Here is a 24,043-nt window from a genome sequence, read left to right as displayed (position 1 = left end):
ATATACTGTATATTGTCTTCTGGATACCAAATGCCATGCCTAATCAGGATGAGGTAAATTACAGAATTATACGTTATTGAAACTATAGTATTACATTAAAGCATAACCCTTACATAAATGGATTACAGGCTGAAATACTGGCATCCTTTGATGTTTGGTTTGGCTTTGTTGACTCTATAAAAAGAGACAGGCCGTCTTAGTCCACTATTTGATACCCTGTAATGTACAAAATTACACAAGTTTCCCCTACCTAAAGATTTGCATTGTGGCTAATGCAAATGGTGGGGCCTAATTGCATTTGGTGGGAGATTTTCAATTGACCTCTGAAGAATGTGTTGCCCTATGTACCAGCCCATTGATTGAGTTGTTGTGTGCTACAGTATGCATTAGAGAGGGAACACTTGTGGGTATGTCTCCTGGTAACTATCTGGCCTAGTTTTTTCTGCTTCATTCCAGTTTGGAATAGCTCAATGACTTTGAAAGTACTAAAAAAAGTAATCAATACGAAATAAATTATTTTAACTTTAATTTCCCCCCAAAACTGCATACAGATTTGCTGCATACGTGACCTATATTAAGGCATCATGTGTTAATGTCCTTGACTATGCAGAATAAGCAAACAACTTATGCAAATTGACTTTACATTTGCCATTTCAAATTTATGCGAGCAGGTGAAGCACTCTCTCTATGATCCTCGGATATCAGTCTGCATCTGAACAGGGTTTCTCAATTTCAATTTCCGGTTGAGTCATCTCTGTCGCCGTCCTCACATGTTTTGTTGATCTTCTCATCATTCATTATTTAGTTGAGCTGAGATCTAAAATGTGCAACAAAGTGGAAGATTTCATCAGACCGTTACTGGCGCTGAACCCACTGAACCCACTGAACCCGAGAGTAGAGTCTTTATTGATAGATTATTGACAGAGTCTGATAGCAGCTTTAATAGACGCTCTCTTGGTATAGGGTATATTTCCTAAATGGTTTCAGTTTTTATTCTTCCATGATGCTTTCTAGAGCACTGCTGTTCTCATACACCATGCTTTGGAGATTATCTACATCGTTTTGCATGGTGTGCTCTGTGATTATATGGATTTTGAGTTTGTTTGATGTTTTCTTGACGCTGTTGCTAAGATCTATAGTTTTTTCTTCAAGGATCTCTGCTATGCACCAGTGGTGTTTTTCAAATGGGAAGTTTGGGAAGTTCTTAGTTGAGAGTGGCCATCTTTCTCTTTCCCCTTGTGTTTGTTCACAGGGAGGCATGATCGCTTTGCTCCTCTCCATCCTCTGCCTGGTCCTCATCCTCTACACGCGCAGGCGGTGGTGCAAACGCCGCCGTGTGCCCCAGCCCCAGAAGAGCGCCAGTGCAGAGGCAGCCAATGAGATCCACTACATCCCTTCGGTATTGATGGGGGGCCAGGCCAGGGAGAGCCTGAGAAACTCCAGGGGCCAGGGCCACAATTCCAGCGGCACGCTCAGTATCCGAGAGACTCCCATCCTGGATGGCTACGAGTATGACATCACTGACCTGAGACACCACCTGCAGAGAGAGTGCATGAACGGAGGAGAGGACTTTGCCAGCCAGGTCACACGCACCCTGGACTCCCTTCAGGGCTGCAATGACAAGGCCAGCATGGACCTGACACCTGGTGAGTGTAGGTACAAGCACAAACACACTCACACACATCTATGTCTTACTATACTTGTGAAAAAAAAAATATATATATTTTCCCTAACCCCTGACCTTAACCCTAAATATTTTTACCTTTTTACAAGTGAGGACCGTCTAAATGTCCTCACTTCTCTGAATTTTAGTTGGTTTACTGTTCTTGTGTGGACTTCTGGTGCTTACGAGTATAGTACTACACACACACACACACACACAAACAGACAGAAAACTGAAGCGCAATCCCCATTTACATTTAGCTGCGGGATTATTATTTTTTCTTCAGCGGATGGTTGGGTGGCTGGAACATAGATATAAATAATTTGTACACTGCAAATTAATAGCAACAATCCCAAACAGATATCGTATTTGACAAAAACAGAATCATTTCAAACCTTGATTACACACTGTAGAGTACGATTACACATTTAAAATAGTTTTGTTTTTTACATTGGATACAAGACGAAACTCAGAGTTAGAAATTGGTATATCATACACTGCATTTGAGGAACAATGGGAAAGTAATTCTGCTTTGAAAGTTAATAAACTTATACCTACTGGAAGGCTCTTCTTTGTCTACACCCATTCAGCATTGTTCACACCCTCTCAAATCTTAGCCCCACCCATCTCTTTAAGGGTTCACATGCGAGGTCATGTGCTAAACAGAGTGAGTAGTGTAATAAACAACCAAAGATTTCAAGACTAAAAGTGGTAAATGGCTGCCGTGTTACGAGCTACAAATTAACTGTGCTATTTTCTTTGTTTTTAAAAATGTTTGTAACTCATTTTGTACATAATGTTGCTGCTACCATCTCTTATGACCGAAAAGAGCATCTGGACATCAGAACAGCGATTACTCACCTCGAACTGGACAAAGATTTTTTCTTTAATGAGTCTGACGCAAAGTATATACTGCTTTGTTGAGACAAGGCCCAAATCCCCATCATCCGCGTGAAGAAAAGACAGAGAAAAAGGGGGAGGAGTGCAGGGTGCCTGGTAAGAATTCGCTGACGAGTAGGTAAACCATCACTACCCTCCGTATTATTGGCCAACGTGCAATCATTGGAAAACAAACTAGACAATCTACGATTAAGATTATCCTACCAACGGGACATTAAAAACTGTAAATTCTTATGTTTCAGTGAGATGTGGCTAAACGAAAATAATGAATAATATAGAGGTGGCTGGCTTCTCCGTGCATCGACAGGACAGAGCATCTACGTCTGGTAGCACGAGTAGCTTGTGTGCGTCTCTATTTGTTAAGAAACTGTTGGTGCGCGATGTCTAAGATTAAAGAAGTCTTGAGGTATTGCTCTCCTGAGGTAGAATACCTGATTATAAGCTGTAGATGTAACGATCGTCTGTGGTGGAAGAAGGCGAGGACCAAAGCACAGCGTTGTAAGTGTTCATGTTTTAAAAAAATAACTGAACACTGAACAAAACAACAAACGACAAACGAACAGTCCCGTAAGGTGAATGAAAAAACACTAAACAGGAAATAAACACCCACAACTCAAAAGTGAAACCAGGCTACCTAAGTATGATTCTCAATCAGGGACAACGATTGACAGCCAGCCCCAGAAGAGCGCCAGTACAGAGGCGGCCAATGAGATCCACTACATCCCTTCGGTGTTGATGGGGGGCCCAATCAGGGACAACGATTGACAGCTGCCTCTGATTGAGAACCATACCAGGCCGAAAACAAAAAATCCCAAATTATAGAAAAAAGAACATAGACAACCCACCCAACTCACGCCCTGACCATACTAAAACAAAGACATAACAAAGGAACTAAGGTCAGAACGTGACAGTAGACCACACTATATACCGAGAGTTCTCATCTATATTATTGGTAGCCATCTATTTACCACCACAAACCGACACTGGCACTAAGACCGCACTCAACCAGCTGTATAAGGCCGTAAGCAAACAAGAAAATGCTCATCCAGAAGCAACACTCCTAGTAGCCGGGGACCTTAAGAAATGCAAACTTAAATCCATTTTACCTAATTTACCAACATGTCACATGTGCAACCAGAGGGAAAAAAACTCTAGACCACCTTTACTCCACACACAGAGACGCATACAAAGCTCTCCCTCACCCTACATTTGGCAAATATGACCATACAGTGCCTTGCGAAAGTATTCGGCCCCCTTGAACTTTGCGACCTTTTGCCACATTTCAGGCTTCAAACATAAAGATATAAAACTGTATTTTTTTGTGAAGAATCAACAACAAGTGGGACACAATCATGAAGTGGAACGACATTTATTGGACATTTCAAACTTTTTTAACAAATCAAAAACGGAAAAATTGGGCGTGCAAAATTATTCAGCCCCCTTAAGTTAATACTTTGTAGCGCCTGAAATTTTTTCCCATTCCTCCTTGCAAAACAGCTCGAGCTCAGTGAGGTTGGATGGAGAGCATTTGTGAACAGCAGTTTTCAGTTCTTTCCACAGATTCTCGATTGGATTCAGGTCTGGACTTTGACTTGGCCATTCTAACACCTGGATATGTTTATTTTTGAACCATTCCATTGTAGATTTTGCTTTATGTTTTGGATCATTGTCTTGTTGGAAGACAAATCTCCGTCCCAGTCTCAGGTCTTTTGCAGACTCCATCAGGTTTTCTTCCAGAATGGTCCTGTATTTGGCTCCATCCATCTTCCCATCAATTTTAACCATCTTCCCTGTCCCTGCTGAAGAAAAGCAGGCCCAAACCATGATGCTGCCACCACCATGTTTGACAGTGGGGATGGTGTGTTCAGCTGTGTTGCTTTTACGCCAAACATAACGTTTTGCATTGTTGCCAAAAAGTTCAATTTTGGTTTCATCTGACCAGAGCACCTTCTTCCACATGTTTGGTGTGTCTCCCAGGTGGCTTGTGGCAAACTTTAAACGACACTTTTTATGGATATCTTTAAGAAATGGCTTTCTTCTTGCCACTCTTCCATAAAGGCCAAATTTGTGCAATACACGACTGATTGTTGTCCTATGGACAGAGTCTCCCACCTCAGCTGTAGATCTCTGCAGTTCATCCAGAGTGATCATGGGCCTCTTGGTTGCATCTCTGATCAGTCTTCTCCTTTTATGAGCTGAAAGTTTAGAGGGACGGCCAGGTCTTGGTAGATTTGCAGTGGTCTGATACTCCTTCCATTTCAATATTATCGCTTGCACAGTGCTCTTTGGGATGTTTAAAGCTTGGGAAATCTTTTTGTATCCAAATCCGGCTTTAAACTTCTTCACAACAGTATCTCGGACCTGCCTGGTGTGTTCCTTGTTCTTCATGATGCTCTCTGTGCTTTTGACGGACCTCTGAGACTATCACAGTGCAGGTGCATTTATACGGAGACTTGATTACACACAGGTGGATTGTATTTATCATCATTAGTCATTTAGGTCAACATTGGATCATTCAGAGATCCTCACTGAACTTCTGGAGAGAGTTTGCTGCACTGAAAGTAAAGGGGCTGAATAATTTTGCACGCCCAATTTTTCAGTTTTTGATTTGTTAAAAAAGTTTGAAATATCCAAGAAATGTCGTTCCACTTCATGATTGTGTCCCACTTGTTGTTGATTCTTCACAAAAAAATACAGTTTTAAATCTTTATGTTTGAAGCCTGAAATGTGGCAAAAGGTCGCAAAGTTCAAGGGGGCCGAATACTTTCGCAAGGCACTGTAATTCTATTCTCCTGATTCCTGCTTAGAAGCAAAAACTAAAGCAGGACGTGCCAGTGACTCGCTCAATACGGAAGTGGTCAGATGACACGGATGCTACACTACAGGACTGTTTTGCTAGCACAGACTGGAAGATGTTCCAGGATTCATCCAATGGCATTGAGGAGTATACTACCTCAGTCACTGGCTTCATCAATAAGTGCATCGATGACGTTGTCCCCACTGTGACCGTACGTACATATCCCAACCAGGAGCCATGAATTACAGGCAACATTCGCACTGAGTTAAAGGATAGAACTGCCGCTTTCAAGGAGCAGGACATTAATCCGGACGCTTATAAGAAATGTAGCTATGCCCTCAGACGAACATTCAAACAGGCAAAGCGTCAATACAGGACAAAGATTGAATCCTACTACACCGGCTCTGACGCTCGTCGGCAGTGGCAGGGCTTGAAAACTATTACAGACTACAAAGGGAAACCCAGCCATGAGCTGCCCAGTGACATGAGCCTACCAGACTAGCTAAATGCCTTTTATGCTAGCTTTAAGGCAAGCAACTGTAACGGCTGTCGTCTGGAGATAGAGAGGACCAAAGCGCAGCGTGGTATTATTCATTGTAGTTTAATAAAGAATGAATACTGAAACAAAAAACAATACACGACAAACGAACAGTTATAAACGGTGCAACAAAACACAGAGCAGAAAATAAACACCCACAAAACCCAGGTGGAAAAAGGCTACCTAAGTATGATTCTCAATCAGAGACAACTAACGACACCTGCCTCTGATTGAGAACCATACTAGGCCGAACACAAAAACCAACATAGAAAAACAAACAGACTGCCCACCCCAACTCACGCCCTGACCATACTAAAACGAAGACAAACAAAGGAACTAAGGTCAGAACGTGACAGCAACACTGAAGCATACATGAGAGCACCAGCTGTTCTGGACGACTGTGTGATCACGCTCTCCGTAGCCAATGTGAGCAAGACCTTTAAACAGGTCAACATTCATGAAGCCACTGGGCCAGACGGATTACCAGGCCGTGTACTCAAAGCATTCACTGACATTTTCAACCTCTCCCTGACTGTAAATACCTACATGTTTCAAACAGACCACCATAGTCCCTGTGCCCAAGAAAGCAAAGGTAACCTGCCTAAATGATTACTGCTTCTTAGCACTCACGTCGGTAGCCATGAAGTGCTTTGAAAAGCTGGTCATGATTCACATCAACACCATCATGCCAGAAACCCTAGACCCACTCCAATTTGCATACCGCCCCAACAGATCCACAGATGACGCAATCACACTCCACACTGCCCTTTCCCACATGGACAAAAGGAATGCTGTTCATTGACTACAGCTCAGCGTTCAACACTATAGTACCCACAAAGCTCATCACTAAGCTAAGCACCCTGGGACTAAACACCTCCCTCTGCAACTGGATCCTGGACTTTTCAATGTGCCGCCCCATGTAATAAGAGTAGGCAACAACACATCTGCCACTCTGATCCTCAACACTGGAGCCCCTCAGGGGTGCGTGCCTAGTCCCCTCCTGTACTCCTTGATCACCCACGACTGCGTGGCCAAGCACAACTCCAACACCATTATTAAGTTTGCTGACGACACAACAGTGGTAGGCCTGATCACCGACAACGATGAAACAGCCAATAGGGAGGAGCTCAGAGACCTGGCAGTTTGGTGCCAGGACAACAACCACGTTCTGTGGTGTCTAACGAACTATCAGAACTATCAGGTCCCCAGATCCTCAAAACGTTATACAGCTGCACTATCGAGATTGGTTGCATCACCACCTGGTATGGAAACTGCTCGGCATCTGACCGTAAGGCGCTACAGAGGGTAGTGCGTACGGCCCAGTACATCTCTGGGGCCAAGCTTCCTGACATCGAGATCCTATATACTAGGCGATGTTAAAGGAAGGCCCAAAAAATTGTCAAAGACTCCAGTCACCCAAGTCATAGACTGTTCTCTCTGCTACTGCACGGCAAGCGGTACCAGAGCAGCAAGCCTAGGACCAAAAGGAGGATCCTTAACAACTTCTACCCCTAAGCCATAAGACTGCTGAACAATTCATGAAATGGCCACCTGGACTATTGACACCCCCCCACATTGACCCCCCCCCCCCCCTTGTTTTTACACTGTTTAATATCTATGCAAAGTCACTTTACAAATTACCTCGACTAACCTGTACCCCTGCACATTGACTTGATACCGGCACCCCCTGTTTATAGCCTCTTTATTGTTATATAATTCTTTTTAAGTGCAATTTTAAAGCTAGTTTCCTTCAATTTTACACATTGTGCAATCGCTTGTGGCTATTGACTCAAACATTATAACAAAATCAATGGAGGCCTGAATGCATCCTGAATGAATTTGGGATTTTTTTTTTATTCTCCCTGACTGTCCTTGTTTTTTTTGGTGTGATTGTTAGTTCTCAAAGATTATCTTATTTAAAAATACACTGAGTATACAAAACATTAGGAACATTCTGGTGAGCAAGGGTTTATTTAATCTTCAAGGCAAAATACACTGAGTGTACAAAACAATAAGGACATCTGCTCTTTCCATGACATAGACTGACCAGGTGAATCCAGGTGAAAGCTATAATCCCTTATTGATGTCACTTTTTAATTCCACTTTAATCAGTTTAGAAAGATTTAAGTGCCTTTGAACGTGGTATGGTTGTAGGTGCCAAGCACACCGGTTTGTGTTAAGAACTGCAGCACTGCTGGGTTTTTCATGCTCAACAGTTTCCCGTGTGTACGAAGAATGATCCGCCACACAAATGTGACAAGCATTGCAGTCAACGTGGGCCAGCGTCCCTGTGGAATGCTTTCGACACCTTGTAGAGTCTATGCCCTGATGAATTGAGGTTGTTTTGAGGGTAAAAGGAGTGGGAGGGTGCAACTCAATATTAGGAAGGTGTTTCTAATGTTTGGTGTACTCCGTGTATACAAGTCCATTATATTTTCTACACACTTTATAACAGTTTTTTTTATTTAAGAAATATCAGCCCACCAACCAATACAATGTTATCTAGTTGTGACAGGAAATCATATATTATTCCCTGTTTCAAGACCTATACCATTATAAGAACACTAACTTGTTGTTGCCTCTGCCAGTCTGTGTTAAATCTCTTCCGTTTTGTCTGACGTGCTTATTTTTCACATTTGCCTTGTTTTATTGGGTTTATTTTCATCTCTCATTTATCTCCCTAATAATGATTGTTCTGTCATCATCAGGGAGTGACAATACAAAGTTGTCCCTAATGAGCAAGTACAAGGACAACATCATCGCCACCAGCCCCATCGGCAGCAATCACCTGCAGCAGAACACTCTCCTCCTCCACAACACCTCCTCCACTGGCCAACGAAAACAACGTCTGTCCAGCAAAACTCGTGGTGAGTCATCCATCTATATGATCCATATCCACTCTCATTCTTGACCATTGTCACGTGTACCAGTAAAAGACTATATCTGCTTCCCAATGACACCCGATATTCCGTTTAAAGTGCACTTCTTTTGACATGGGCTCATAGGGCTCTAGTCAAAAGTAGTGCACTATATAGGGAATAGGGTTCCATTTGGGATGCATCCCATGAAAGACAAAAAGACTGGAAAAACAGGGCATGCCATTCTGAAATGAGACACCAGTTCGTTCAGTTGACCCTGATCATAATCCACTTTCCTCCATGACTGACAAGTGTGAATGGTTTATTTTCAGGTTAGAAAAGCAATACTAGTTGTGTAGGATGTTATTGGGAGGTACAAATGGCAATGTCACGCTAACCAACTAACTAAGCATTCAGTGGAAACTAGTGAACTAAAGAGCTGTTTACAGTTATATAGTGTCTACCATTATATAATTTCCATCTCATTTTGTGAATTGTGAGAAACAAACACGACTCTGGTTTTCAGATACTGTTCCTTTGCATTCTTATCCTCATGTACTTTGTGACTCTCAGTGAGCCGAGGAGAATGTTTCCTTTTCTGACCTTGGTTGAAAACCTGTATAGTGAATATGCACCTGCAATGGCTTTTGCTCCATAATGAGAACTTAAATCAAAGCTCGCTGAGGAAGAAAAAAAGAAACCCAACAAACCCTTTTATCAATAATAGACTGAGAACAGAGAGAGCAGTGTACTTAACACAGCACACTAATGACATTTTCACTTGGTATTCCAGGAAGCTTGTTAGGCAAAACAGAACATAAATATGCTGATCACTTTCAGGACAGAAAATGCTAAAGATCCAATCTGTTTGGTCTTAATTCAATAACAAAATAAAAGCATACCATGTCTGCAAAAAAAGCCTCTCTGTCTCTCAAGAGTTGTGAGCAGCCTTTGGTCTTCTGCTCTCTGAAAGGAATCTCTGACAGCCCTACGGCCCACTCTGAAAGAGATTGCTACCTTCAGAATTAAAGCACATTTTTCTCATTCATTTAGTTCAATTTGTTGATTTGGTACATTAGAGGACAAAGCACAATGAAGGAAAACGGTCAATTCACTATCGGTTTATCTGCTGTTGATGTTTAAAACTGTGAAACAGCGGATCCCCTTGTGACAGCTTTTTTCTCCACAACAAAATCCTCTGTGGTTCTGTACGAAGTGTACACAGGCCAGTGTATCTGAATGACTAAGCCCGAGGTTGTGTTTGCTTATGTTTGCTCTATTGTTTTGTTTGGACTTTTAATCCGAGTGTTAAAATATGCACATGCACATACACATGTAAGGTCCTTTTGCTATTCTCAGTGGATATTTAACAGCGTTTAGGACTGGGGGGAAGCTTTTATGCCTCAAATGTTGATGCCTCCTTCAAATGTGCTGCGCAAAGTGTATGGCAAGCCAAACAACGAGGTTGGAGGTAGGGCAGAGTCTTTGTCACAGCTGTTGTCTGTTTGGTGTTTGTTGTCTGCTTCCAGGAGCCCTTGTCTTTTTATACAGAACCCTTAAGTCTGTTGTTGTTCCTAACCGTGTAAGACTCAAAGCATCGTTAGTCTACCATTTTAATTGTAGCATACAATAGGGATACTGAAATAAAATTGCTCCACACAATATTTGAAACAACAAGCCCAAAGATGAAGCTATGTCTGAATTTGGAGTCAGAAGTCACAATAGTTTTTTAATGTTAACGCTTTTTGAGATGTTCAAGATTCTCATCTGTGTCCCAGCAGTACTTCTCATGCAATCACCTGGTCTATTTACATATGTTGGAGTCACTCTAGTGTGCTTCTCTCTACAGTTGTTGTGGTTACAAGCCTTCTGTCAGATATCTTTTGGTAGTACTCCTGTGGGTTCTTGCAGCTCTCCTTATGAGCGATTGTCATTCCAGTATCATTCTCGCTGCTGCCAAAAGTACTCTATATTTATTGAGATCCGGCCACCGAAAGCTCAGAACAAAATAACTTTGTTGTAAGATGTGTTTGCACCTGCAGTGCATGCTGCACCTGCAGTGCATGCTGAGTGCTAAGCTACATTATGTGTTGAATATTTAAAAGAGCCCATCTTTTATTTGTTGCCATAGAGCTTTGGACCTTTGGTTCCTTGTCTAATTGTTGAGGCAAATACAATCTCTTCAAACTGCTGCATGTGATTTGTCGTTAATTAATTGAAGGTGCTTTTCTCCTTTGTAACCTAGACAAAACACATTCTATCCTGTAAGTGTCATTTGGAAATTTCTTTCACCTTCTTTCACAATTATAGTTTTTGTCCTTGATGAAAATAATTATTTAAATGTTGTTTTGTCAGGAATTGCTATAAAGCATCAATGTGTGTTAAATCATTTTTCAATGGTGTTTCTATTGTTTTTGTAGTTTATAGTTGTGTGTTCAAATTGTGTGTTCCCTTTGCATATTGTTATCAAGTCAATGTCGTTCTGCTGAAACAATGCCGTAGTAATGCCATCTTGTACATGAAACACCTTTTTCTTTACAGTACTTTTCAAGACAGTGCTTCCACTTTGTCCGATATGTATGTTTGCCAGAGACATTTTTATTCACCCTTTCTTTTGGAGAAACCTTTTGTCTATTAATTAAATACAATCTCTTGGTTTGGATTTTTAACGCTATTGTCAATTCGAAATGAAGTAAATGGTGCTAGTATTTCAAGCTTACTTTGTGATAGCTAGAACACTAAAACTTGTAATAGGAGCTATGTCACATCCTCTTTAAATTATACATTTCAATGTTCATGTTTCTACCAAAACACAATCATTCCAATGTAGCCTGTATGGCCTATTCAAAACAATTCGATATATTTGTTCACAAAGCCAACATCTTTTAATCTAGTGGCTTCAATGAGATGACTGTCAACATTTATCAGTTTATTGTCCCCTGCATTGTACCAGAACAGGGCCATCGTCCATCTCTGTAACGGATAGTGGATTTAAAGTCAAAATATGGACTGACATAAACTGTATTATCCCCCTACTGAGGATACCTACTCCACAGTCTGGTCTTATCATGGATCTCTCTTCCTCATGCAACATAATCAAAGTATATGTACTGCACTGGGCAGGGTAAACTGAGTTTGTATCCCAAATGGCACACTATTGACTATACAGGACACTACTTTTTGACTCTGGGCAAAAGTACTGCACCATATAGAGAATAGGGTGCCATTTGGGACTTCGCTAGAGTCATGTTGGTTTAATTTGTTGCGACAGAATACGACTGGATATATGCTGTTGTTATTGTGACTTTAATACTTTCCACCCTTCTACCTCATGAATCCATTTATACATGACTTCCCGAGAGAGGGTATAGCTGTATGTCTTGTATAGAATATGCTGAAGATAGACATTTTTTATAAAAGCTGAAGGTATAAAAGCTGAAATTTAGCCCACTGTTCCAGTTATTATTTTCCATTGGAAGCAGAGCATGATCAAAATATGAAAATGTAACAACAATCTGCTGTTTATCAGACTCCAAAACATGCCATTATATTTTGCATGTACAATATGGCTTACACTGCAACAAGCAGTACAATATATTGTGTAACTCACAGCTCCAATCAGCTCTCTTAATGAAACATTAATTAAAGGTAGTGCTGAGCGATTAGCTGAAATTTCTGATATTTTTCAGTTTTTAAACAACTAATTGACTGACAAATTTTTTCTGTGAGCTCAATGCGCACATCGCACATTCCTCTAAAGATAAATCAGATCCAGCCTGAACTGTGCGATGTAATAGGGAGGTGTAGTTTGCCAACAGTCCGATATTCTACATAGTTTAGCACATAAAACGTGGTAATTAACTACAATGACCATAATCCATTGTGCATCTACTTGTCTGGTCTGTTTATTTCACACCTGCTACTGAGAAGAGACAAATGTGCAATCGTGAGGTGATATAGAGAGCAGCTGTTGGTTTGTGAGGTATCTTTACCTGAAAATGTTTAGTTGGTATTTAGCAGAACTGACAGCATAGGCAGCAGCTCTATAGAGATGAGATGATTTGGAATGAAATGATAGTCATCAAGTAAAACAAATGTAATATACACAACAAATGAAATATTTTATTATCGTGATGTAAATAAATGATGATTAATAAGTGATAAGCAGTAATGGGCAGACACTACCATTATGGGACATTTATGAATTGTTTTTTTTTCTGTGTTGTTACAGCATTCAATACACATAATGCACAATGTATGGAATGTTTAAAAAAAATAATAATCGAAATCGAAAATCTTGATTTGTTTTTAAAAATCTAACCGAAGCACTAATCGCTCAGCACTAATTAAAGGTCACATTTAGTGGTACAGGAACATCAAGTTCTCAAGTTCTCAATTTCACTATCAACATTTTGACACAGCAACACATTTTAAACCTTCAGGCAAGGTACATAATCTAATCCACACCTTTCATAATTATTTTAGCATTTTGTAGATGGACATCCCATGCATCCCATTTGCCATACAAACAGAACAGTGAAGACAAAATTATTGTGATGAGAGCTTTTTGTTGTGAATTCTGCAGTGGGTTCAACCTTCTTGAACCCAGACGGGGACTCTGGCACGGAGGCCGACAGCGAACCTCAGCTGACCTTTTACACTGACCCCAATCGCAGCAGGCGCCGCAGCCGAGGTATGAGAAATGGTAACGCCAACAGCGCGTGGGGCTCAGGGGGTAAGGAAGGAATATTATACTGTACATACATCATCTTATTTCATACTCGCATGATGACAATGAAAAATACATACATCAGAGTAGATGAATGGACAACAAATGTATGTGCTTACAGTGCTTGAGACACATACTGTACACGTTCACATTAGTGGTGCGCAGGTCAGTTGTTTGTTCACCCACACCCACCCGCAATTGCTAGTAACCGATCCACAACCGCCCGACTATATGTAATAAAGTGACAATCTGAGGCCTGCACCTGACCCTAACCCCCAAATGTAGAAAATGCGCTATAGAATAATACAGTCAAAGACGGCAGAATCTTTTTTGGACACGGGGTTCAGGATCTTTTTTTTGCCTGCTATTTGTTAGTCAACTTGTCTATAATTAGATACATGTGGTTTCTCTTCTGCCATTATACACTGAGTGTACAAAACATTTAAGAACACATTCCTAATATATTGAGTTCCACCCCCTTTTGCCCTCAGAACAGGCACAATTCGTCGGGGCATGGACTTTACAAGGTGTTGAAAGTTCCACAGGGATGGTGATCATAACTTTCACCTGGAGTCGCCTGGCCAGTCTATGTCTTGGAAAAAGCAGGTGTCCTTATTGTTTTGTACACTCAGTGTATGTTGCCCTAGAAGACTAAGTGAACCCTTGCTTACCGGAATAATGTCATAAATTGCTAGAATGAATGCTTCAATCTAGTTGACATCGGTAAAGTTCTCTGTCATCTTCTTTTGCAGAGAAAAGATGTTTAGGGATGGGAGAAAATGTAATAACTCAAAAAACGGGAAAGATTTTCTGTGCAAGTGATATCAGTTTGACCAGGAAATAGAAAGCTGTAAAAACAACCCAACATGTTTCTGATAAGATTTCAGTTCGGCTTGAATGCATATTCTATATGGTTAAAATACTATGAGCTTGTTTGATGCTGATAAAGATAGCACCTCTACAGATGGCATCTAATCTAGCATTCGCATTCTCGCAAGATGCTGAAAGAAAGAAATCATACTTCTCCACTCCTGTTCCCGAGTCAAAATGTTGCCTGCATTTGGTGTATCCTTTAACTGCAAGAATTGCTCAATTCTGCTGGAGTTAATACTAAGGCTAAGGGAGAGGTTATAGACCTATAGTCAATGTCCAGATTTCACTTTCCATTTAACCCATTTGACCATTAGGCTACAGTTCCCTTGATTTGCCATAGGCCTATTTGAAGTCCCTGTCTTGTGACTGTAGAATTTGTAGGCCCATAGCGCCTCACAATTACCACACATAACATAGCCTGCTATCATCCTCTTTTACCACTTCACCTAATCTTTCCCAAACATTACTTTTCTGTCCCTCCCTTCTCTTTATTTTCAACTCTCCTTTCACAGCTTTTCTCATATTGAATTAAATAAACTCAGACGTTGTCCTTTTTGCCTCCGTGGATTGATGTTAACATTTTCTGCCTATTCCCAAAAGCATTTGGCGATTGACGTGTAGGCTATTTGGTGAGCGTACAGCTAGGGCCCTAAAGCTTAGGCTTATACACTAATGCCAGATAGCTTCAAATAATTTAAGAAAAACCTAAATGTAGCCTATAGATATAAATTGCACTAGAATGATATATTTATGGATTTCAATGGTATTGTTTTCTCTTTATTTTACCCACCCGCCACCCAACCGCCCTTCAACCACACAATATTTAATGACCCTAAACCCGTCTGCCCAGCCGATATAACCACGGTGACTGTGGGTTATGAGTCAACCCGCGCATCACTAATAGACATGCATTCAAACATTCTCTCTTTGCTAGTAATCATGGTTGTTGTAAACAATGTGTTGTGATCTAACCCATGTGAGTATGTGTACGGTTCTGCCATGTGCCTAACTAAAGACAGTAGCGTGTCTAGCGTTGTAATGTTTGAAGTAAAGGAAGCGATTGGCTGGTTGTTGTGTAACTGTAAATACAGCATGGGGGCAACAGTATGTTTGTGAGCATGCTATAAATCCTTGGTGCTGTGATGTACAGTAATGATGTGGGGGAACCAAATGCCCCTAACACTGAGCTGTCAACCTACAAGCATCTGAACGACCAAACATAGCATCCCTGCCTCAACATCCGCAACAGCACCTCCAACCAATTAAGCTTTTGATATCTGCACAGGTCTCACAAACACAGCAAGTAACTAACACCTTTAATTAGTAAAAAGGTTAAGAATAGAAGGTGTGTTTCTACACATTCCCTCGCACATTACTTGAACAGCGAAACTGATCAAAATAAATGTTGATTTGATCAGACTGTACATTGTTTCTTTTTGGTTAGTGTGTTTTTATCTGGATAGCTGAAATGATATTACCGAAACACAATATCATCTGTAGCAGTGGTCACCAACCGGTCAAACAAATCAAGTGCACCTAATGGCTTACCGCTGGCCAATTAGATAGCTCAGATCGCCGTGTCTGCACAGTTTCTTCAAGCCTTAAGCCTCGAGCCCACAGCGAAGTTCATATTGTGAGATTTCAAAACGTTTAATACCACGACTAGAGAGAGACTCAACGAATACAGCAAAGAGCTGCTATTTTTATGAGTAAGTTCATGTTTAAGTTGTTGTTCACCACTGTCAACACTTTGTTCAACCCTTTTATAAGCCATAAAATGTGCGTTCCCCCTAGGCCTACATCCACTCGTGCTACAACCAGCACTGCAGCTGCAATGAAAGAGTATAGCAAAGTGTTTCGATAAGCTTGCATTGTTATTATTATTTTTTAACATCGAGGAATGTTTCACTTTCTCTGGTCATAAGAGTAACAGCATGAATTGGTGCATGAGACAAAAATAATGCAGTGCTACTTGAGTTTTGCCATCAGCTGGTTGACTGTGTCCCCTTTTCTCAGCAAAGGGAGGGAGAGCGGAGGGACGGGAAGCCTCACCGCTGCTCCCTCCCTCCCTCCTTCCCTCCCTCCTCTCAGACTGACCATCAGATGCAGGCCATCAGTCCAGTCAAATAAAGAAAGCATATTATTATGCTCACTCAGCTGTGCCTCACAAGTAATACAACACATGATCTATTACCAGTGTGATTATATACCTGAAATTGGTCTGAGAAGAACAACTTTGGCAGGGCAACTCAAGCATAGCCAATATGCAGTATTGGACCTATAGCCTACTGTGCAAACCTCATTGCTACGGTACTGTTTTTAATAGGTTAATGTTGCATAGGCTTACGATTTTTAAGTCATGTTGTAAAAAAAATCTGAGCAGTAGATCTCGGCTTGCATTTTGACTTAAAAAAGTGATCTTGACTCAGAAAAGGTTGGTGACCACCGATCTATAGATTTGAAAAACAAAATGTTCAGAGAGAGTGTCATAATGATGGGATGTGCTTTTCAATCCTTCTTTTTTTTATAAAATATTTGAATGGATCAAGTTTGAGTCTTTGTGTCATTATGAGATTGTTTCCTTGTAATATGTGGCTGAATTTGTTTTACAAGTTAGGTCTTGGTATTACTCTGTAGTATTTGGTTGTTAAGGATTGCCTTTAAGATATATCCTGAAGGACAGTAACCGAATAACATTGAATAGGGATAAAGAATCACTTCTAGCAGAGCTGGAGGCTGTTATTGGCTTCCTATATTTGAGGCCAAATTGTTGTGGGTTGGGGTGTGTCTGCATGTGTGTGTTTGTGTTTGTGCATGCTATAGGTAGGAGACTTCCCGCTCTTCATTAAAAGGAATGAATGATGAACTCTGGTGGGGCTGCACCCAAGCAGTTGGCAGGAAAGGAAAAGAACACAACCTCTGAAATGCTCTCATTTGGGCTCTTTTCTTTTTCCCCCTTCAGCACATAATGGTGGCTGGTGGCTGGGGGCACCCTTCAAAGGTACACTTTTATCACCCCACCAGCGAGACTTGGCAAGTCAAATCTCCCAAAGCTACCGGTTTGATACAGAGGTCCCTTTCATGGGCAGTAAGCCCAGCCCAGTGATGACTTGTTTGTAAGCGACTCCCTTGGTGGAGGTGCTGGAGGGAATGAAGGGTGCATCCCCACTCCCTATTATGGCACTACATTCCCTTTATAGTGCACTACTTCTGACAAGAGCCCCATGAGCTCTCGTCAAAAATAGTGCACTATAAAGGGAATAGGGAGCCGTTGGGTGCCATAGCCACAGTGTGGTCACAGCTTCACGTGCTTCCTCTTTGTTGTCTGTGTCCTTCTCTTTGCCAGCAGGTTCCCCACGAAGCCCCATCAATAAGACCACCCTGACTTTGATCAGCGTTGTCAGCTGTGTGATCGGCCTGGTGTACTCCTCACACCTCTCCTGTGGCCTCAACGTCAGGGTCATACTCCATGTGCCCGAGCACCTCATCGCAGACGGTAAGGGGCAGGCAGCTGCCCTCCTGAAAACCACAGGGGTATAACTGTATAACTCCCAGCTAACACACTCCCAGACAAACGGAAATGAGGAAATGTCACTAGGCTGATTCCACCTCTCTCTCTTCCCATGTGAGACCACAACAGATGTGCCCTCAAAGCATCAAAGCACAATCAGGCCAGGTTGTGGTGACCACCCACTGTATCATCACTCTTTCTGTCTCTACTTTCTTTGTGCTTGGGCTGGCTCGCTAATGAATTTCAGGGTAGCTAGCACCTGCAGAAAATCACTGCAGGCCAACTATTCACTCTTGGTTCATTGGCATTTTTTCCTCCATCATGGGAGCTGGCAGTGCAGATATATTTTGGAGTGTGACTTGCCTTACTCGTCTATCATTCCGGGCTTTAATTTGATTCATACCCGCCACTGCATTCTATGGATACTTGGGGTGGAATTATCATTCCAGAAGACATCCATGGGAAGCAACTTTGAAAAGAGATGAAATATTGTGAATTTTCCTTTTGAATCGCAGGGACTCAGATCGATTTAGAACGTGTCCATAAATGTCTACACAATCGTATCAGACTTAATGTAATATTATGGTTAAGTTGATAACAATCCATGTTTTTGCCTGTGAGAAGCTTATATTTATGCCACAGCTGTGTATAATATGCACCTTCAAAAATATTGAAATTAGTTGCCAGAACATTGTGTCCTATCCATCTATCTGCCTTTTTTAATCTGGGGAAAACATAATACTCTGAAAATGTATTATTTTTCCGCCTGGTAATAACAGTCTGCACTCTATGGACTGTTGAAGAGAAAGGTTAATAGAACTCCTGATGTACTGAACCTTTAATTAACCAGGTAGGTACTTAAACAGTATGTTTTCTAACAACCAACAACCCTTCCCTTGTCCTCAGGGTCCAGGTTCATTTTGCTGCAGGGCAGTCAACTGGATGCATCTGACTGGCTTAACCCGGCCCAGGTGTTACTATACTACCAGCAGAATGCCAGCGGGCCTTGGATCAATGAGCTGTGTGGCCGCCGCATTCTGGACCCCTGTGAACACCAGTGTGATCCAGAGACAGGTACTACATTGAATAATCACCAATTCTCACACTCTTACTCTGGGAACCAATTATATTGAATCTGTGTGCATTCACTTAACTTCAACATTGAATTTAATTGAATAAAAAAAAAAATTGTGGAAGGGGTAATACAGTAAGATGTGCATTGCATCCACAGAGGATAGCACTTAATGCATTAATTCAAACACTTGTTACCAAAGTGGCCCTAAAATGTATATGAATGTACAGAAAGCAAGAAAGATGCAAAACAGAATGGAATAATGTATTTCTTGTTGTATAACAGGTGAGTGACTAGCTAAATAGAAAGAAAGTACAATTTTTTTGCAGCAAAGCCTTAATCAAATCAAATCAAATCAAATGTATTTATATAGCCCTTCGTACATCAGCTGATATCTCAAAGTGCTGTACAGAAACCCAGCCTAAAACCCCAAACAGCAAGCAATGCAGGTGTAGAAGCACGTTACAGTGATACAGTATAGCCATACTGTAAGAACCAGTATCTTGATCCTCAATTGGGTTGAATGTCCATTGATTCGTTTATTAAAATGATTCAGCATCACTTGTCAACTGTTACCATTTTGATGAGCATGCACCGTTTTATAATTATTCTGAACAACAACCTTCCTCCCACAGCCAGTTGTTGACAATAGAGCTCTGCTTCGCCAGCAAAACAGTTTGTCCCTCCCCACCCACACCAGCTAGTTTGTGTTGACACAGTCATACTTTAATTAAGCTACATCTAAAGCCAGTCGCAGTAAAATGAGCTCTTTTCAAACACAGCTGGGTACGAGAGATGAGATTGAAAAGCGATTCTCTGTCTTTTGAAATAGCTTGCAATTATGTTCAAGAATTGAGTTCACATACTCTTTAAAAATACCTCAAACTGAAGTTATAGATACACAGGATAATAATGATAGACATTGGACAATTATTTGAGCAAGTAGAGGTAACTGCCAGAATAAAGGAAACACCAACATAAAGTATCTTAATAGGGCGTTGGGCCACCATGAGCTTCATAGACCCTTGTCATGGATTCTACAAGTGTCTGGAACTCCATTGGAGGGATGCGACACCATTCTTCTACAATAAATTCCATATTTTTGTGTTTTGTTGATGGTGGTGGAAAACACAGTCAAACCATTCAGTGACCACTCGTGCCTTGTGGTTGGGTGCATAGCCATGGCAGCCTTATACAGTACCCTAAACATGATGAGATGTCAATTGCTTAATTACAGTAACTCAGGAAACACACCTGTCTGGAAGCACCTGCTTTCAATAACTCAACTCAAATCAAATCAAATTTTATTTGTCACATACAGATGGTTAGCAGATGTTAATGCGAGGGTAATGTGAAATTTTTAGGTTAGATTACTCATTGGTTATTACTGCATTGTCGGAACTGGAAGCACAAGCATTTCTCGCTTGTGCTTCTAGTTCCGACAATGCAGTAATAACCAACGAGTAATCTAACCTAAAAATTTCACAACAACTACCTTATACACACAAGTGTAAAGGGATGAAGAATATGTACATAAAGATATATGAATGAGTGATGGTACAGAACGGCATAGGCAAGATGCAGTAGATGGTATCAAGTACATTATATACATATGAGATGAGTAATGTAGGGTATGTAAACATTATATTAAGTAGCATTGTTTAAAGTGGCTAGTGATACATTTTTTACATACATTTTTCCATTATTAAAGTATACTTTGTATCCCTCCTTTACTCAAGTGTTTCCATTATTTTGGCAGTAACCTGTATGATACTACACCTACAAGTGGAGACCATAATTGTTAAACTACCTTTAATTCCCCTGTCCAACATACAGTATTAACTGTAACATGGATCAATATAGACATTTAGACAATATAGATATATGTATATATATATACAGTTCGGAAAGTATTCAAACCCCTTGACTTTTTCCAAATTTTTTAATGTTACAGTTTTATTCTAAAATGAATTAAATTAAATGGTTTCCTCATCAATCTACACACAATAACCAATAATGACAATGTTAGCACATTAAAAAACAGAAATACCTTATTTACATAAGCATTCAGGCCCTTTGTTATGAGACTCTAAATTGAACTCAGGTGCATCCTGTTTCCATTGATCATCCTTGAGATGTTTCTGCAACTTGATTGGATTCCACCTGTGGTAAATTCAATTGATTGGACATGATTTGGAAAGGCACACACCTGTATATATGAGGTCCCAAAGTTGACAGTGAATTTCAGAGCAAAAACCAAACCATGAAATTGAAGAAATTGTCCGTAGAGCTGCAAGTCTGGATTGAGACGAGGCACATATCTGGGGAAGGGTACCGAAATTGTCTGCAGCATTGAAGGTTCCCAAGAACACAGTTCTCTTCCTAGAGCTGGCCATCCGGGCCAAACTGAGCAATTGGGGGAGAAGGGCCTTAGTTAGGTAGGTGACAAAGAACCCAATGGTCACTCTGACAGCGCTCTAGAGTTCCTCTGCGGAAATAGGAGAACCTTCCAAAAGGACAACCATCTCTGCAGCACTCCACCAATCAGGCCTTTATGGTAGAGTGGCCAGATGGAAGCCACTCCTCAGTAAAAGGCACATGACAGCCAGCTTGGAGTTTGCCAAGAGGCACCTAAAGACTCTCAGACCATGAGAAACAAGATTCTTTGGTCTGATGAAACCAAGGTATACCTCTTTGGCCTGAATGCCAAGTGTCACGTCTGTAGGGAATCTGGCAGCGTCCCTACGGTGACGGAGCAAAGTGCAGAGAGATCCTTGATGAAAACCTGCTCCAGAGCGCTCAGGACCTCAGACTGGGTGAAGGTTCACCTTCCAACAGGACAACGAATCTAAGCACACAGACAAGACAATGCAGGAGTTACTTCGGGACAAGTCTCTGAATGTCCTTGAGTGGCCCAGCCAGAGCCCGGACTTGAACCCAATCGAACATCTCTGAAAAGACCTGAAAATAGCTGTGCAGCAACGCTTCCCATCCAACCTGATAGAGCTTGAGAGATTCTGCAGAGATGAATGGAAGAAGCTCCCCAAATACAGGTTTACCAAGCTTAGTGTCATAACCAATATGACTCGAGGCTCTAATTGCTGCCAAAGGTGCGTCAACAAAGTCCTGAGTAAAGGGTCTTAATACTTATGTAAATGTCATATTTGAGTTTTTTATTTTGAATAAACTAGCAAATAAAAATTTCAAAACCTTCTTTTGCTTTGTCATTATGGGGTATTGTGTGTAGATTGATGAGGGAAAAAAACGATTAATCAATTTTAGAATAAGACTAACCTAACAAAATGTGGAAAAGCCAATGGGTCTGAATACTTCCCGAAGGCACTGTATATATATATATATATACAGTTGAAGTTGGAAGTTTACATACACTTAGGTTGGAGTCATTAAAACTAGTTTTTCAACCACTCCACACATTTCTTGCTAACAAACTATAGTTTTGGCAAGTCGGTTAGGACATCTACTTTGTGCAAGACACAAGTCATTTTTCCAACAATTGTTTACAGACAGATTATTTCACTTACAATTCACTGTATCACAATTCCAGTGGGTCAGAAGTTAACATACACTAAATTGACTGTGCCTTTAAACAGCTTGGAAAATTCCAGAAAATGATGTCATGGCTTTAGAAGCTTTTGATTGGCTAATTGACATAATTTGGGTCAATTGGAGGTGTACCTGTGGATGTATTTCAAGGCCTAACTTCAAACTCAGTGCCTCTTTGCTTGACATCATGGGAAAATCAAAAGAAATCAGCCAAGACCTAAGAAAAAATTGTGAACCTCCACAAGTCTGGTTCATAATTGGGAGCAATTTCCAAACGCCTGAAGGTACCACGTTCATCTGTACAAACAATAGTACGCAAGTATAAACACCATGGGACCACGCAGCCGTCATACCGCTTGGGAAGGAGACGCGTTCTGTCTCCTAGAGATGAACGTACTTTGGTGTGAAAAGTGCAAATCAATCCCAGAACAACAGCAGAGGACCTTGTGAAGACAGTAAAATGAGTCCTAGCACGACATAACCTGAAAGGCCGCTCAGCAAGGAAGAAGCCACTGCTCCAAAACCGTCATAAAAAAGCCAAACTACGGTTTGCAACTGCACATGGGGGCTAAGATCGTACTTTTTGGAGAAATGTCCTCTAGTCTGATGAAACAAAAATATAACTGGTTGGCCATAATGACCATCGTTATGTTTGGAATAAAAAGGGGGATGCTTGCAAGCCGAAGAACACCATCCCAACCGTGAGCCGCGAGGGGTGGCAGCATCAAGTTGTGGGGCTGCTTTGCTGCAGGAGGGTGTGGTGCACTTCACAAAATAGATGGCATCATGAGGCAGGAAAATTAGGTGGATATATTGAAGCAACATCTCAAGACATCAGTCAGGAAGTTACAGTATAGCTTGGTCGCAAATGGGTCTTCCAAATGGACAATGACCCCAAGCATACTTCCAAAGTTGTGTCAAAATGGCTTAAGGACAACAAAGTCAAGGTATTGGAGTGGCCATCACAAAGCCCTGACCTCAGTCCTATAGAAAATGTGTGGGCAGAACTGAAAAGGCGTGTGCGAGGAGGCCTACAAACTTGACTCAGTTACACCAGCTCTTTCAGGAGGAATAGGCCAAAATTCACCCAACTTATTGTGGGAAGCTTGTGGAAGGCTACCCGGAACGTTTGACCCAATTTAAACAATTTAAAGGCAATGCTACCAAATACTAATTGTGTGTATGTAAACTGAATCATTCTCTCTGCTATTATTCTGACATTTCACATTCTTAAAATAAAGTGGTGATCCTAACTGACCCAAGACAGGGGCTTTTTACTAGGATTAAATGTCAAGAATTGTGAAAAACTGAGTTTAAGTGTAATTGGCTAAGGTGTATGTAAACTTCCGACTTCAACTGTCTATTCTTTAATTTATATTCATTAATACTGCCAGGTGTTGTTGATGTTTTTCTGCTAGATATTTCATTATACTGGGTTGGTTATCACCAATGAAACCTGCTATATAGTAATGCTATAAAGGCCGTCATTCTAATACAAATTTGTTCTTAACTGACTTGCCTAGTTATTTAAAGGTTAA

General features: G+C 41.0%; 1 protein-coding gene across 19 annotated transcripts in view; it reads left to right on the top strand.

Annotated features, from left to right (window-relative positions):
* Positions 1-24,043, top strand: part of LOC110508744 (astrotactin-1) — a 252,083-nt gene that overhangs the window by 48,387 nt on the left and 179,653 nt on the right. For 3 of the 19 annotated variants that reach the window (XM_090226150.1, XM_090226147.1, XM_090226156.1), the window contains exons 3-7: positions 1,253-1,646; positions 8,607-8,765; positions 13,342-13,491; positions 17,708-17,854; positions 18,776-18,943. In XM_090226150.1, coding sequence (XP_090082276.1) covers positions 1,253-1,646; positions 8,607-8,765; positions 13,342-13,491; positions 17,708-17,854; positions 18,776-18,943 — 1,018 coding nt within the window. Of the gene's footprint in view, positions 1-1,252; positions 1,653-8,606; positions 8,766-13,341; positions 13,492-17,704; positions 17,855-18,775; positions 18,944-24,043 lie in introns of all 19 variants that reach the window. The other 16 variants (XM_036965979.2, XM_036965976.2, XM_090226155.1 and 13 more) reach the window with 9 other exon arrangements.

The sequence above is a fragment of the Oncorhynchus mykiss genome, chromosome 28 (genome assembly GCF_057628025.1).
Source record: "Oncorhynchus mykiss isolate SJ-2025 chromosome 28, ASM5762802v1, whole genome shotgun sequence".
Taxonomy (NCBI): domain Eukaryota; kingdom Metazoa; phylum Chordata; class Actinopteri; order Salmoniformes; family Salmonidae; genus Oncorhynchus; species Oncorhynchus mykiss.
Note: the sequence above shows the minus strand (reverse complement) of the source record. Positions and strands in the feature narration are given on the sequence as shown.